The sequence below is a fragment of the Tursiops truncatus genome, chromosome 2 (assembly GCF_011762595.2).
Source record: "Tursiops truncatus isolate mTurTru1 chromosome 2, mTurTru1.mat.Y, whole genome shotgun sequence".
Taxonomy (NCBI): domain Eukaryota; kingdom Metazoa; phylum Chordata; class Mammalia; order Artiodactyla; family Delphinidae; genus Tursiops; species Tursiops truncatus.
In genome coordinates this window covers 124,362,932-124,380,905 of record NC_047035.1, presented here as the reverse complement: position 1 = coordinate 124,380,905, position 17,974 = coordinate 124,362,932, and the positions used below count along the sequence as shown (strand labels likewise).

At 38.8% G+C, this 17,974-nt stretch overlaps 1 protein-coding gene across 1 annotated transcript in view; it reads right to left on the bottom strand.

Annotated features, from left to right (window-relative positions):
• Positions 1-14,065: 14,065 nt before the first annotated feature.
• GABRG3 (gamma-aminobutyric acid type A receptor subunit gamma3) overlaps positions 14,066-17,974 on the bottom strand; it is a 643,304-nt gene continuing 639,395 nt past the window's right edge. Inside the window, exon 10 of the mRNA XM_019945622.2 lies at positions 14,066-14,347. Coding sequence (XP_019801181.1) covers positions 14,066-14,347 — 282 coding nt within the window. The remainder of the gene's footprint in view (positions 14,348-17,974) is intronic.

Below are 17,974 nucleotides of genomic sequence, written 5' to 3'. Positions count from 1 at the left end.
AGAAATGTGCTTTTAGGAGAGCTGCATAAAGATGAGAGAGATCTTTCATCTGTGCTTTCTAACATAATCCAAGTTGGTGTGTGGAATACCAAGCAGGGAAGCATTTCTTGTTTTTATTGCCTTCAAAAAAATACAATAAAATCGAAATAACAAAATTTACCGTTGTAATCATTTTTATGTGTACAGTTCACAATATTAATATATTCACACTGTTGTGCTCTTGCTTTCTCATAACTGACAGGTGTTGCCAACCACTCCTTCCCTTTTTGCAGAATGAACATATCTGACTAAATTGTCAGATATTACATAAAAAATATGTATTGCTCCACAAATTCTAAATTGTTTTTCTGGCCAGTGAGAAGCCTCTGGAATTGTATCCTGTACAATACAATAGTTTATGTGAGACACACTAAGATTAATACTTTTTTCCAGTCTAGTAAACAACACTGTTCTTTTGTAAGAACAGACTTTACTTAATTTTTTCTAATTTTATTTATTTAAGATTTATTTCAATATGAAGATGGTCTAGAGCAAAAAGTTGAAATATGACACAATTGTGATGATTTTACGTTAGATTTGTCGAAGATAAATCCTAGTTAAAGCAGGGAAGATAGACTTCATAATAACTACTGCAGAAGGGAAGAAAGGGAAGAATAACTACTGCAGAAAGGAAGAAAGTCCATGAACTGAGCATAAATTTACTCAAACAAAGACAGAGGCGTGCTGAGTGAGAATTACTGAGTGGTGTGAAGGAGGCTTTTGGTCCAAAGGGCAGAGAAGGGGTTTACAACTTCAAGCCTTCTAAACTAACTGCTCTAAGAGGGGTAGTGGGGCCTGTCTGGCTATTACCAGGTTTTGGCTAGTACAAATATATTTGGCTAAAACAAACTCTGACAGTGTTAAGCTTTCCCAGGTAGGCATTTTAAGTGGGACTGGGGTCATCCTAGGGATATGGCCTTAAACCTCCAGAAGCCATGCTAGAGTTTGGTCAAATCTCTTAGTTCAGGGATCTGGATGCACTTAATTACAGACCCAGAGCTCTTTCGCAGTTCTCATGTTTCACTTGTTTGAATTCTGCTGAGTCAAGTTGAAAGCAAAGAGAAAGAAAGCATTTCTTCTTAAGCCTAGAGGCTGGATGTGTATGTGTGTGTTTGCTTGTGTACCCCTCACATGCCCAAGCATACACGTGCATATTTGTATACGTGCGTGTGTGGCTTTTTTTACAGGACAACTTTATAGAACATCTCAGTGAGTGAATGAATTCAGTGTTTCCAAATTCTGTGTTTGGTAATTTTGTCTAGTTGTCTTAGTTTGGTCCAATCTTTAAATTTGGAGAGAAAATGAAATGAATGTTTTACAACAGTCTATGGTACCAAGGGCCTAGGGTATATGCCACTTGCAGCCATACTATTGGAAGAAGGTGCATTTTCTCTAGAATACTGAATAGTATGTTCAGATCTTTCTGTAACCCTGGGGGTTTGTCCAGGGGAGTGTCAATGTAGCAGTTGTTGCCTGGGCTTCTCAGCTTTATTGGTATGGGTGAATGAAGTGCTGGTATTTGTTCTGGACTTTATCTAACATAGTCTCAACTATCTATAGATTAGGGTAATTTTGTGTGAATTCTGATGTTTAAGTACTTTGGTGCTCTTATACGATTTTAAATATAATTCTTAGGACTCAGAACTCTAGAAATATATAGGAATGAACACGTTTGAATTTGAAATGTGCATCTTGTCACACATGAAATAATTATTTTAATTGCTGTTTGATGTGTGTGGCGATATCTGAGAAAGTTTAATAAAGTTGGATTTCTCATTTCCAACTAATCTTAAAGTTACTATAAGATTATTTGGAGACAATTTTGAATTGGCAAGAGCAGCCAGTGCCTCTCATAGTTTAAGGAGCATATAAATGCAGGTTTATTTCAGTATGTCTGTGATGGACCCTACACAGTCTGCATTTCCAAATAAACGTCCAGGTGCTGTGGCTGCTGCTGGCCATAGGGAACTGCACTTGCTTGTCAGCCACAGGGCTTTCTGATACTGCTTTCTGACATTTGAACCACAAGAGTTCCTCCTTTTGCTCCTGTTCACTTCACTCTCCCTCGGTAATATCTATGTTCCCCTTCATTTTCATGGACACTTCCTAGCAGCCTGTGTGCATTCAGATAGGAGTTGCCATGCTCCCTGGCTATGCCTAACAGAATGCATGCTGCTTTAACATCTTCTACCTATGAGCCACACTCTCTCTTATCCATCTGCTGGAAAAATGGAAGAGTAGAGCTACGCAAGAGAAAAAATTTGGGGTGGAGCTAGAGCCCTCTGCTCACTCATCCAAGCTGGGATGTGAGAAAGATCTGATTATGGGAAACAGTTGAGATTTCAGAGTTTGTTGTATTAGTCTCCTTTGGTGAATACAGCATCCGAGGCCAAACTGCTTAATTCCAGGACCATTTTGCTTGCAGAGAAAATTTGCTACTTCAATCTAATTTCAGAGTACTTAGTTGCAAATATATACCTAATTAATTTATGGATTTGTATTCTCATGGAATGACTAAAGAGGTTCGCTCAGCTCTCACCTCTCTCCCCAGTTTCCACCTCTTACATTCCCTTCCAATAAATGTTTCACAAAGGTGTACTGTGAAAATTGGGTCCTACTACAGGCCTAATAAATCAAACCTGCAGAGGGAGCACTTAGCAGGAGAGCCCCATGATGTCATCAGCAACCAAGTTATGGAAATGAGAAATTTGGCAAAATTGGCTTTGAGCTGGAACAAAAGCATGGTTTGGAGATGACCTTTTTTAACTTTCCATCCTTAACGAGGCCTTTATTTTGTGGGAAATTATTCTCCTCAGCCTTGGATTTTTCTGCCCTGTTTGGTTTATTCAATTCTTTTCACCAGAGAAAACTGTGTAGAAGTTAAATTCTTTTAGAATTTAACTTTTTGTCAGCAGTTATCTGTATTATTTTGCATCTTGCTTTTAAAATGGCAAATGTTCCTTTTCTCAGGTCAGGTGTATGCAGTTGGCCCACGTTTACTGATTCACCCAGTTATGTGGTTTTTCTGTTCTGTATTGTATCTGTAAGGTGAGGAGATTTATTCTTTATTCAAAGTGTGGCTGAAGAAGTTGAGAGGGACAGATCAGAGAAAAGATGAGTGTCCAGCCTTTGTTTACATGCTCAATTATTATTTCTTTTTTTCCACCTTTTATTTCTATTCTGTTGGTCCTCAATGAATTAGGGCCAGACTTCTTTTTAAATTGTGACCTATCTGGCTGGAGTCTTGTGAGGTGTTTGTACCCCATTGATTATATCATACTATTATACCACTACTATTTAAACATTCACCACCAATAAAACGTACTGATTTCTAACCCCTTAAAGACATCTATGAGAACTTCTGAAGTTCTGGCAAGTTGAATTGGCTTGAAAAGCAGAGGTAATACAGTGTGAGCCCTCATGGCAATGATTAAGGAATGTAATATGATTGGCGACACTGACAGGAAAGGCAAATTCACATCTGAAATCCTTATCTATTCCAAAGAAGAAGAACCACTCGCTGCCAACTCAAGGATGCAAGGCTTTGCAGTAATGAACCTGTCAGTATCCCTACGGAAATGGTGCCACATTGAGAAATACGGTTGGCTCCCATTGGTAGCAGAGGGGTGCTCATTAGTGGCAAATCAGTTTTGGTGAGGGAAAGTCCACTTTGTTGAGCTCATGATGTCCTGCATCTCTGCTCTTATGGTTATTTTGCATGTGGACTTGATGCCATGAAAGTCTACATCCCTTACTCATGCAAAATGCTTATACTTTCCAGCCCTACTCAGGCTTGGAGTATAGAATCTCCGTTCATGAAGGATATATCAGGCTATGTATCTTTAATAGTAGCCCAAATCAGGCACTACATCTCTCTAGGCACACTAGGAAGCCAAGAATCTATGAGACTGGTGAATGGTTGTGAACACAAGAACACGTTTCTGTTTCAAAACTCAGGATTTCTCCGTGGGGGTTCTCCCACTATAGCTTGTCAAAGAAGCCGTCTGTATTTGAACAGATACTTTAAGTACCATTGGCTCTGCTGGGTCACAAGACCCACATTGCACTTTAGGCTCTGTACTAAAGCATCATCTGCCACTCAGAAGGGCTAACCCAATGCCCAACAGACTATCGAGATGATTAGGGTCCCCCCAGGTTGGATATATTATGAGAGAAAACACTTGAGTTTACCGAGTCCAGGGATAAGAATCAAGGAGAAATCCAATCATTCTTCTGGGCTCCTAGAAGACGAACATAGGTAAACAGACTGCTTAGTCCCTGACTTCCATATCTCCCTCTGACCTTAGACCGTCTTGTCATTTTGTGTATCCAGGGAATTAAAAAATTCTAGCCAGAATGGAATTACTCCAGAAATTCAGATTATTTTCCTTTCCTCTGGGCACAGTCATCCTGGTGAATAACTCCTTTCCTCTGGGAAATACTTGGAAGGAGAATTGCAGTATAGACAAGAACCCACTTTTCAAAGGGACCTGCTCAACAAAGAGGCTCTGAGTCTCTGTATTGTCTTATACCTGTGGCCAAAATAAGAGTCCATGAGCCTCCATTATGTCAACATGTGCTACAACACCCTGGCCCTAGTTCTTCCCCGATTTATATAATCTAGTATAAAGCCTTCATAGGCTTTGCATCTGTCATTGCTACAGACCTTGGGATCTATTAGACTTTGTCTCAGAAGCTGTGGATCAGATTGCTCTGATTTATCTTCCATTCCTAGGGCTTACCATGGCCATTGAATCTACTGCCTCTGTAAGTTAAGTCATGCCACTTACTCCAAGAGTTAAGGTTCATGGCGGCATCTCCCACCATTGTTTGCAGTCTCCACTGAGCTTCCATGGATGCTGGAAGTCTCTAGCTGAGACCTTTCTAGTCTCTTGGTGAGGGCAATATCCTTGAGAGTCCCTGTTTGTGGCTAAATGGTGAATGGATTAGTTACACATGGTAGACCCACTCCATTTCCACGTCTTAAAGTCTTGGGCCGTTTGTTTCTGATTTATCAGGGAAGTGCCAGCATCCCAATGTCTTTGGCTGAAGACTACTATGAATCCAGGTTTCAAGTCATTTTACTCAAATAGTTTCATTGTTAAGCTTTAAAACAAATTGCTGGTAATGTTTAACCCCTTCATTTATAAATTGCAGTCAGCCCAGTCTTATAGCTGGTCCTTTCTGGTTCTAATATCCTTAAGGTAACTCCCCAGCAAGCTTTACAGACTCCTGTGAATACAAATATTCAAGAAGTTGCAGTCTCTCAAGTGTGTCTGCAAACTCACTGGGGAATAGAACCTGACGTTCTCCTTCTGGGCTGTGCTTGGAGGTGACTTTGTATTGGGCCCGAAACAATGAGAAGAGCATCACTAGAGAGGCTACTGGTCCAGGGTGAGTCTTTGAGAGTTTTTAGAACAGAGAAGCTAGTTTGATGTGAGGTTGGAGGTTCAAACATGCCACTCCAAGCCTTAGGGTCCCAAAGCATGAGACTTCATGAAGGTTCTCTTTTACTTAGAATTCCTGCTCTGCAACCAGTACATTCGGGGTCTGAGCATAAACTCTGTTTTTAATTTACAAGTAATCAAGTGAGGCAAAGTTCTATATATTACTTTTCAGTAGAGAGTAACTGTCATTGATTTCTGTGGATCTCTACTGAACACTGCTGACCTCACTTTGACATTTTAGCACATTGTTTAGCTGTCCTTTTAAAATTATTTTAAAATTTTTTTCCATTTTACTTTTTATTTTTTACATATACATGTATCCATTTTTTTCAAATTCTTTTCCCATTTAGGTTATTACAATATATTGAGAAGAGTTCCTCTTGCTATACAGCAGTTTCTTGTCTGTTACCTATTTTAAACATAGTAGTGTGTACCTGTCAATCCCAAACTCCCAGTCTATCCCTCCACCCCACTTTTCACCCCCAGTAACAATAAACTCATTCTTCTACTCTGTGATTCTGCTTCTGTTTTGTAAATAAGTTCATTTGTATTTTTTTTTATATTCCACATATAACAAATATCATATGATAGTGGTATTTGTCTGGTTTACTTCACTTAGTATGATAATCTCCAGATCTATCGATATTGCTGCAAATGACATTATTGCATTCTTTTTAATGGCTAATATTCCATTGTATATATGTACCACATCTTTATCCATTTATCTGTTGATGGACATTAGAGTTGTTTCCATGTCTTGGCTATTGTATAAACAGTGCTGAAATGAACATTGGGGTGCATGTATCCTTTTGAACCATTTTTCTCCAGATATATATCTAGGAGTGGGATTGCTGGATCATATGTTAGCTCTATTATTTGTTTCTTAAGTAAACTACTTAAAGTTCTCCATAGTAGCTGTACCAATTTACATTCCATGGTCTTCTGAAAGAAATATTATTTTCCAAACAAAAGTTTGTTTCAATTAATAAAAAGTAAATGTTGGCCATAGTAAAAATAATTGTCTCAGATATTCACTCCATAAGGTCAAGGTTTCCGAGGCACTGCAGAATGTAGTGGCTAAGCACACGAGTTCTGAAGTGTTTAAAGCCATATTTCCAGCATTTAAAATATTTTTCTTCATTTTTCCTAGGTGTCTAACATTGGGCAAGCCTCAGCTTTCTTATCAGTAAAAAGGCGACAACAACAGTACCTCCTTCACAGAGAAGTACTGAGCGATACAGCGCACGTAAAGTTCTTAGCACATAGTCCTCTATAAAGGACAGCTGTTATTGTAATTTACCAGCGAAGGGACCTTCAACTTTGGTGACAGACCAGGGAAAACTAGACAATTCTGGTAAGAGGAAGGAATTAATGAACTTGAAATGTTTACCGGTATTCAAACGTAGATCGAAGTAATCCAAGAAGTAAAAATACAGATACTTGTGAGTAGTCCAATTGACATCTGAAAACCTAATGCAAAGTTCAGGAGCCTACGTTAAGTCTTGGAGCAGAAGTGAAAGCTGACAGAGGTGGAAGAATATGTCTTATAGCCCACCCTACCCATCATTCCTCCAGTACCTATCCAGGAGCAAACGGTTTGTCTTGCTGAAGTCATAATAGATGAGCTAGGGAACCTGATGATTTTTTTCAGTAAAATATGTTCCGTTCAAATTGACCCAAGCAGAATGTAAAATCTGTCTTTCCTTCCTGGTGGGAGTTGCCATTGGTTTGCAGTCCTGTTGGCAAACACAGGGTTTTACTTTAGTGTCGGGCTGCAGCCCTTACTCAGGAGAGGCTATTCAGACTTCTCAGGTAGTCAGTTCTCCCTTCCCCATGCATGGATGGTGTTGGAGCAGTAAACCAGAACCCTGCCCACACTAACCTATGCCTGGACTGCAGGTGAAGCCCTCCTTGGCTTGGCTAGAGCCAGGTTTCATGCTTTGCATGGGTGCAGGAGGGGTGGCTTGTTCAAAGTGTGGGTTCTCTTTCTGGGCTCTAGCAGGAGTGGAGGAAAAGGGCACATACCTTGAACATAGGTCACTTGTAACATTCCTTCTCTTAACATTTGCAGAATCTTCCTCTGGGTAGGGCTAGCACAAGGGTGAGCTTCTGAGAGGAGCAGTTGGTGTTATAACCCCCTTGGTGTGCAAGGACCCCCATGTGGACCTGAAGGGTCTTAGCAGTCCCCTTTCCAGGTCTCTTGTTTGGCAACCCACAACCAGAAGACATCTACTCAGTTCAAATATTTCTGCCAACATGTGCATTTATTTGTATTAGAAGTACAAATGTAGGAATCCAAATACAAATACAGAGGGCGGCCCAGCCTGCCCAGAGCAGGGCACAGCGGGGATCAGACCGGTGAAGCGGGGCGCAGCGCTGCCCGTGTCGCCAAGGCACATTAGGCACGGAGTGCCTGCTTTTCACTAGGACACCACGAGCTGCCCAGCTAGCAGGGAGTCACGTCTTTGACAGAGAGGAGGAGGACAGCAGGACATGGGGCCAAGAGTCAGAACCTCCAGTCCCTCATAGGACGACAGTAGAGCAAGGACTGTGTGAAACCACTTGATGAGGGTGGAGACCCTGACCTGGTCCTCAGCCCACTTCCCTAGAAAAAGACCAGCACACACATTTGTCCAGGGCGCCTCCCCTCCCTGGGTCAGGCTCCTCTACACTGAGCACTCAATGCAGATTCCTAGCGGCTCTCAGATTCTGATATCCATCTCGGAGGAGATGAATTCACAGGCAGGAAAGATTCCACACAGGAAGAGAGCAGACATGTGCATCTTTTCTCCCATTCTGCCTGAGGCATCTCTTAGGGCCCCGACTGTTTTCCTTTACATGCAAGATTCAAAAAGAGAAGACTGCACACTACGGCTCTTACACGTGGCACAGTTCACACTAGACCTGGTGCTCTCTCACATTATACATGAAAGCTGTGTCCTAAACAAGCGCTACAGTGACTATATGCAACCTACATCTTGAAGAACTACTTTTGGCTTATCAGTTAAAATAGACCACAATGCACAAATGACCAAAGAATCACTCAGGTGCACCCTAGTGAAAAAGTGATGATCTTAGTAAAATGCAGGTTTTTTGGACTCCAAAACAACTTCTGATCAGGTATTAAACTTGATTTTCTTTTTAAAGAAAGAATGTGGTCCCATTCTTCCAGGAAATATATTGTCAGTTCCTCTGTCTGTGTTTTCCTGAAAATGGTTAAGAAGCTAATACGCTATTATTAAGAAACTGTTCTCCCCTTCGTTTCAACTATGTTTGGGGTAATACAATTAGAGTAATACACACGCTAATAAGTTTTCCCAGTTTTACCACTGTAATGGGGACACAAATTCACACATCACTGCATGTAAACACAAGATTGCCTCTTACTCTTCACAAGACAACCCAGGCCTAATTCCTGAAAATTATTGCTCTCTTAGAAACTTCCAGAGAGAATGCATTTGTGAAGAATGAGTATTTCATTTAATCCAGGAGCAGCTTGTAAAGAAAAACATACCATGTAGTTTCACATACATACGTGTGTAAACATGGTTCACTAGCACAAAACTAATCATTTTGAAGGTCAAGAATGATTGAAAGTATCCTTTTAAATGTTTTAATAGAGTTATTCTGAAGAGCTAATGTATAATACTGTAAATTTCATCAATATATTTTACCTGTGTCTATTTCTATCCAAAAGTAAAAATTCCAAGGTATATCAGACTTGTTAGACCTAACAAGTGTAATAAGAAGCGTATTGATATTCTTCATGGGTTAACACAATCTGAGGTGTACACAGAGTGTTCTTCTTTGGGAAAAGAGCTCTTAGCCAATTTAAATTTAACTTCATGAGAAGGAATTAAAAAGCCAAATGCAGTAAAAGCAGCAACAAAAAACAAAACAATAAAAGCCCAAAAGCAACCGAAGAAAAATTAGATGAAATATCTTCCTAAGGAATCATTTTAAATTCTGATTTGAGGCAGTGTAGACAGGACTTCTGGGACAAAGAGACGCTCTGGAAATGTTTAAGGCGACCAAAATTTTGAACTATGATCTGCATATTTTATATTTAAAGTGAAATCAAACTTTTCCATTTTTAAGTTCTAATTGTGTTATGGTTTGGAAAAGACATAAACCTTTCTGCTGAAGGAATAGCTAAAGACTAGCATGGAACATGAAAAAGGACATAGATGATGATGTTGATGGTGTTGTAGTTGTTGGTGATGATGATGATGATAATGCTGATGTAGCAAATTTTATTTCTTCTAAAATCCTATCATTCTGCTGCCAACTTAAAAAGGTCGTCAGCAAATTATGAATTTTCTATCAATACTTATCTTTTAATTACATTGAAAGTCACTTCAAACTGAAGCTATTTCTCTTTTTTTTTTGTGCTATACGGACCTCTCACTGTTGTGTCCTCTTCCGTTGCGGAGCACAGGCTCCAGATACATAGGCTCAGGGGCCCAGCCGCTCCGCGGCATGTGGGGTCTTTCCAGACCGGGGCACGAACCCGCATCCCCTGCATCAGCAGGTGGACTCTCAACCACAGCGCCACGAGGGACGCCTCTCTTTTTCTTTTTATTAACCTCTCTGTAAGCTTCGCGAGCCCTCCTGTTCTAACCAGGGCACGAACTCAATAAATGGGGCAGTTAGCTGATTGGTGGACGAGTGGACTGGAACTGTTAGGTGATAGGGTGGTCGGATCTCGTCGAAGTGACTGAAGTGCAGTCCTGTTTATTGAGGGGCTTTCACCTGTCAGCTGACAAAGCTGACAGCCCAAAACTTTCCTGTTGTAAACATGAATAGCACGTGAAAAACCCTGTTGTAATAAATACTAACTAAAACAAAGCACTCATCATTTGAGGCTGAAAAATCAGTTTGACAGTAAGTTCCTCTACTTTTTAATGGAAAATGAGAACTTTAGTATTGTATTTTGTGAAAAACTGGTAAGTGGGAAAAATAGAATCCAAATAACTAGTAAAGAAGAAAATATAGCAGCCACTTCCTGAGTCTGGAGGATTTGATTATTGGCACTCAGTCTTCACTCTCTCCAACCTACACAGTTTAAATTGTTCAGCAGTTTTATTGATAGAAGACCATCCTTCCCTGCAAAAACCACTATCACCCTCACGTTGTAGAGTAGCCCATTGGGCTAGGAAAACTGTTGTGTTTACAAATGCAAAAAAAATGACGTGGTGGAGGTAGGTGACTATCTGAATAACGCAATCAAAATGATTTACATTTCCCTCCCATTATCTGAATGATACATTCATATAGTGTTGCTTTATGTATGTGAGTGTGCATGCTTGTCTTTTGTCTTCCTAATTATCTTCTAGTTCATTTTCCTATATAATAAAATTTTAAAAACCAACTTGGTTGGACTTTTCTGGTGGCGCAGTGGTTGGGAGTCCACCTGCCAATGCAGGGGACATGGGTTTTGCTACGGTCCGGGAAGATCCCACATGCCGCGGAGCAGCTAGGCCCGTGAGCTATGACCGCTGAGTCTGCGCGTCTGGAGCCTGTGCTCCGCAATTGGGGAGGCCACAACAGTGAGAGGCCCGTGTACCGCAAAAAAAAAACAAAACAAAAAACAAACAAAAAAACAACTTGGTTAACTCAAAACATTGCAGACTTGTTAGTGTATGTTCAGCTACATTCTTAGCACTGATATAAAAAAATATAGTGTGTATGGGAGCAAAGTAATGTTTTGTTCACATTAAAAACCAAAGCATCATTTAACTAGAGAACATTTTGAAAAAAAGTAGGAAACATTCTCCATTTTGACCTGAATAGAAGAAGACCAGGCTTATATCCTGGAATTGCTAATTTGTAATCACAAGAAATTTTAAAGGGAGAGGAACTGCCCTGTCTAATCTTCAAAGATTATCAGACATTTTATTTTAAAAGCATGGTTTTATATTTCCAGAGCTATTACTGACTTGAGGTGTTTTCTTATTTTCTCAACATATACGTGTTTTCTCCCCACAATAATAAAAACCTTTTTTTATAGTAAAACGTAAATCACCAAGGAATATGAGAAAGGGGTCTGTCACTTAGCCTGAACTTTTATTTTTTGGCTCTTCTGATGTGATTATTCAATGCAGTGGTAACTGCTAAACTGTGTGAACCTGAAGCTCCCTACAGGCATATTTGAGGAAAAAAATGTACAGATTACACACTTCCTCAGTTTTGGACAATTAGAAAGAGGCTTCAAGAGAAAATTGTGAATTTTACATTTACAGTGTGTTCACAATCTGGTACTTTCCCTCTTATTTACATGCACTTCTCTGAATATTTTTAATGTGGTCAGGTTCTCAAATCTAATAGTAAACATTTCAATGTACATTTACATCCAATTATGCTTATCCTGAGTCATTCATTTTCTTTTTACAGAAAGAAATTGAAGATTAAATTTCATACTTATATATATATATAAACACTAGTATACTGGTGTGTTTAGATCAGTAGAATGACTGAGGTTGGAGAGGAGAGAATGTTGGATTCAGAAAACAGAGATGATGCTATATATATAATTTCATAAGAGTTGCCAATTATGCTTAAATATTGAATGGCCTTGAAACGAGAAGCATCAGTAAACATTTCTGAAGGTATAATTGGAATAAATATATGTTATAAAAATGCTTTTAGGTTATTTTCTTCCCCACAATTTCACTGGCAAATTGTCTCCTCCAGAACTTCTTTTAAGAAAGAATAGATTGAAAGTCTTCATACTGTTAGAAGTTATAAAGTAGGGAACTGTGTTTGAAGAACAACTTGGGCTGCCCTCCTTGAGTGGAATGTGGTCAGGACACCTCCAGAGCCCTCCTCTGTGGGTGAGTGTGAGGTTGATGTATTAGGGACAGGGTGAGACTGTTAATAGGTAAAATTCTCCAATTGAAGAGAAATTTCATTTAGGCCAATAAGTTCAAACTGTTTCTCTACAAATACTCATTGTTATTTTATGTTTTAAATTGGATTCTCTAAATAAAAGCCAACTGGCTTGTGGCCTATGTAGCAACTAAAACATCAAATGGCAGGAAGGAAGTTGACGGGAAGAAACTCAGTATCTCACATTATATAGACATCCTTGAAAACTGCATGATAAATATATCAGTATATTTGCATTCACTTGATACTAAACAGTGTTCATACAAATAGACTAATTTCAACTTTTTCTGGTCTTTTTCACTCATCTTTTCTGTGTATCGTCTGCATTCAGTAAAGTGTATGAAATTAGCACTTTTCTATATCTTCTCTTCATAATGTTTTATCTTTTTTCTGAGTAATATATGTCCAAATATATAATTAAAATAAAATGTAATTTCCAATAAAACAAATACAATTTTCTGAATGAGAAAGAGGAAAAAAAATTAGTACGAAATTTTTAATAATGCCAACAGATATTTATGTGTTAACCTACCGGTAGGACTTTTTCTTTTCCTATCAATGATGGAAAGCTTCTGAAGAGTCATGTGAAGTACATACCAGCATCCAGTTATAACAAAGAACTAACATCAAGAAGCAACTTGGCTTTGTGTTATAAAAATACCAAAAGAGTGATAATTTCAAGGTTTTTTTCCCTTTGGAGTCTTGCTACATATCCATATTTCAAAGTATAAAATAATTTTTTCTTCAAAATGTATCATTGATGTTAACCATTACCCATTTTTTTGCTTCTAAAGTTGATTTCACTTGAAACAATATTCACTAAGAAAATTTTGTAAAAATTCTATCTACACTTCTTTCACACACTGGAAAGCAATGTCAAAACAATGGCTTGTGAATGCTGTATACCCATCTTTGAAAGATAATCATTGAACTCATAATAGCATATACTGTGGGGTTCACCTTCGTCTAGTAAAACACAACTCAAGGTAAAATGTTGAACTACTGGTGTTCAAAGATAAACATATTTGACTTTAGCTACATGAGAATTTTGAAAATTCATTTTTTTTCTCAACTGAAAACTTGTGGATAATGCATATACATCCTTCCCAAGCCTAGGGTGAAGTTATTAAAGAATGCCAACCAGTGAAGATGGTGCCAGAGCAAAGAGGCCACAGAGAGAGGAAACTGGGTGGTAACTCACTGCAGTTCACACTTGAACTCAGATTGCCTGGGCGCTGAGATCAGTAGAGTGTATCTTGGCCAGCAGTGACTTCGCATACATGGACACCGGTGCTGCCAACGGTTGCAAAGAAAAGATACAGAAAGGGGCCGGGCCTAAGAGCTTCTCAGATATTTGCTTGTAGGTTTCACAGATTTCTTCACAAGGAAAATTCGCAGCTGCTTCCAATATCCAGAAAAATATATCTCCACGTTACAGATTCAGTAAGAATTAACAAGAATATCACTTTAAAACTCAATTAACCTGTTTGTGTGCTCGCATGTTTGTGTGAGCCTGAAATACATAATAGAAATATTTGCCACATACTCCTACGCTGCTCAAAGGTATTACATAATTTCAGATAAACTGAGTAGTATCTTTCCTTGCTACTCCAATTGATCACTATTGGTCTGGGTAGGGCCAAAGTTTAGAAGGAAACCTAACACTCTTTATTTTTCACCAGGAGGAAAATTTAGAGATACAGATATCCCACCCAATAGACCAAGTTGAAAAGCAGGAACGATGTAGGGAAAAAAACCCGAGAATATGAGTCTAGTTCCAAGATGTCTATGTGAATACGCCCTTTTCTCCAAGATCCTGATTTGCATTCTTCATAGCAGCAGAAGAAGCTCTGACAGTCTTTCCCATCCAGACACTCATAGACACAGGTGTCTTCAAATTCCTGCCAGTACACGGAATTGTTTAGGGTAACCATTGCCGGTGGTGGTGGACTCATATCAAGGAGAGAATAGTTCTGCTGGCAACAAGAAAAACACAAATATCAACATGAAATGAATCAAGATCAGCCCAAGGTGTATCAAGAAATAAGTACAGTTTATGCCTGTTCAATAAATAAAGAGGACTGTGCCATGCCCTATGCCCACCCTCATTCCTGCTCTGAAAAGTTCAGTCTTTGCAAATTTAATGCATGAAAAACTACAGTGACGTTTGCAAATCTTGTATTTCTTGGGTTACTGATAAGGGAGAATAAGCCTATTTTCAAATGTGTATTTGCAATTTCAAGTCCCTGTTCTGCCTACTTCTCTTCTGATTTGGAGTATACACACACACACACACACACACACACACACACACACACACACACATAAAATTCCGCAAATGTTAAAAAATACATATAATAAAGTGTGGAGAAGTAAAGTTCTTTTTTTTTAATTATCAAACAGTATTTTTAAAAAGTACATAAGGATGATGAGAGAATCTTCTTGTTCCATGCAATTCAGGTGAAAAATGAGTTTTCAATGTGTGGATACCAGACATTGCTTGTCATCTCTAGATAGCCAAAATCTGTGTACAATTGGAATGTTATATTTTCTACTTCACAAGCTCTCCTCCTGATGTTGGAAGTCAGTATGGAGCAGATAAGGAGACAGGACAATTTACAGTCACACATAAATGAGAATAGTTTGATTAAATATATTTGTAGCTCTGTGGAGTCAAACCACAGAGAAGCAGGTAGAGATGTAGAGCATTCGGTATTACTACTGGTAGCCTTTGGGGACATCTTTTTAATTGGGAAGTGATTGTGTATGAGGACCGACCTTAATCAAGATGTCCTCGTCCTACTGTGCACAAGCCAATAGCCAGACAGGAGCATAATGGTACAGCTTTCATCAACAATTTCATCAACAACTTTCATCAACAATTCTAGGCAATGGGCAGAAATGAAAATTTTGCTCTAAGTTAGGTTATAATGTAGATACATATCCTCCCTCTCCCTGAGAGGGTGTAAATATCACCTGAAGGTTTGCTAAAAAAACAGATTCCTGTGTCTGTCTGAAGTATTAGTATTTTTCTAACAAACTCCAGTTGGAAAATATCTGCCTTTATTGAAAATAGCACATGAATTTTGACAGTGTTCAGCCAGATTTTCATCATATTTCTTCAACACTTTGTACCTGTGTAGGGTCACACAGAGAAGCTCAGCAATTACAGGCAGGCGAGCCCAACAGAAGGAGCTTATCAAAATGGACATCAGAGGCCTCTGCAGGGAAAGAGCTCACTAGAGAGTCAAAGGGTGCTCATGGAGGTCCCAGGCTAAAAACTATAAGATATCTGGGACAAAATTGCCTATCACACTCCCTATCCCACCTCTCGAGGTGGTCACACAACACCGAGCTGATCTCCCTGTGCTATGTGGCTGCTTCCCACTAGCTGTCTATTTTACAATTGGTAGTGTATATATGTCAATGTTACTCTCTCACTTTGTCCCAGATTACCCTTGTTCCTCCTCGTGTACTCAAGCCTATTCTCTAGGTCTGCGTCTTTATTCTTGCCCTGCCACTAGGTTCATCAGAACGTTTTTTGATTCCACATATATGTGTTAGCATACGGTATGTTTTTCTCTCTTTATGACTTACTTCACTCTGTATGACAGACTGTGGGTCCAGCCATCTCACTACAAATGACTATTAAGTTTCACTTTATGACTAATCCATTGTACATATTGTCATATCTTCTTCATTCATCTGTCGATGGACACTTAGCTTACTTCCATGACCTGGCTATTATAAATAGTGCTGCAATGAATATTGACGTCCATGTCTCTATTTTGAATTATGGTTTTCTCAAGGTATATGCCCAGTAGTGGGATTGCAGCATCATATGGTAGTACTGTTTTGGTTTTAAAGGACCCTCCATACTGTTCTTCTTAGTTGCCGTATCAATTTACTTTCCCACCAAGAGTGCAAAAGTGTTCACTTTTCACCTTCGCAGCATTTATTTGTAGTTTTTTGTGTGATGTCCATTCTGACTGGTGTGAGGTGAAAACTTGTAGTTTTGATTTGCATTTCTCTAATGATTAGTGATGTTTATCATCCTTTCATGAGTTTGTTAGCACTCTGTATATCCTCTTTGGAGAAATGTCTATTTAGGTCTTCTGCCCATTTTTGGATTGTTTTTTGAAATTACGCTGCATGAGCTGCATTTTGGAGATTAATCCTTTATCAGTTGCTTCATTTGAGGGTTTTTTTTCATATATATATAATTTGCTAGGCAAAAGCTTTTAAGCTTCATTAGGTTCCACTTGTTTACTTGGGTTTTTATTTCCATTTCTCTAAGTGGTTGGTCAGAAAGGATATTTCTGTGATTTCTGTAATAGAGTTTTCAAAGCTTTTGACATAATTCAAAACTCTCCATAATGAAAAGACTCTCCAGAAAGTAGACGTAGAAGGAACCTACCTCAACATAATAAAGTCCATATATGACAAACCCACAGACAAACCCACATCATCCTCAATGGTGAAAAACTAAAAGCATTTCCACTAACATCGGGAAAAAATTTGCCTACTCCTACTGTTATTATTCAACAGCATTTTGGAAGTTTTAGCCACGGCAATTGGAGAAAAAGAAATAAACGGAATCGCAATCGAAAACAAGCGGTAAAACTGTCACTGTTTGCAGAAGACATGATACAACACCTGGAGTACCCTAAAGATGCTACCAGAAAACTGCTAGAGCTAATCATTGAATTTGGTAAAATAGCACAAAAATCGCTTGAATTCCTACACACTAACGACGAAAAATCTGAAAGAGAAATTGAGGAAACATTCCCATTTACCACTGCAACAAAAAGAATAAAATTTCTAGGAATAAACTTTCCTGAGGAGACAAAAGATCTGTATGCCGAAATCTTTGACACTGTTGAAAGAAATTAAAGACGATACAAACAGATGGAGAGATATATATCATGTTCTTATGTTGGAAGAATGAACAATGTGAAAATGTACTACCCAAAGCAATCTACAGGTTCAATGCAATCCCTATCAAACTATCCATGGCATTTTTCACAGAACTAGTATTTTAAAATTCACAATTTGTATCGCAACACAAAAGACTACGAATAGCCAAAGCAATCCTGAGAAACAAAAGGAGCTGGAGGAATCAGCGTCCCTGACTTCAGACATACTACAAAGCTACGCTAATTAAGACAGTATGTTACTGGCACAAAAACAAAACTAGATAAATTGGAACAGGATAGAAAGCTCAAAGATGAACTGACGCCCACGAGGTCACCTTATCTTTGATAATGGAGGCAAGAATATACAATGGAGAAAAGACAGCCTCTTCAATAGGTGGTGCTGAGAAAACTAGACAGCTACAAGTAAAAGAATGAAATTAGAACACTTGTTAACACCATACACAAAAATAAACTCAAAATCGATTATAGATTTAAATATAAAGCTTGACACTATAAAATTATTAGAGGAAAATAAAATAGATATTTTAATTAAGGAGTCTCCAAGGTCATCTTCAGTCCAGCTAGGTTCCTTCCCGACTCACTCCTGTTTCGCCTGTTTGTATATTGCAGCAATGTGACTTTCTCAGAACGCTGTTTCCTGGCAGCAGGTACTACTGCACACCC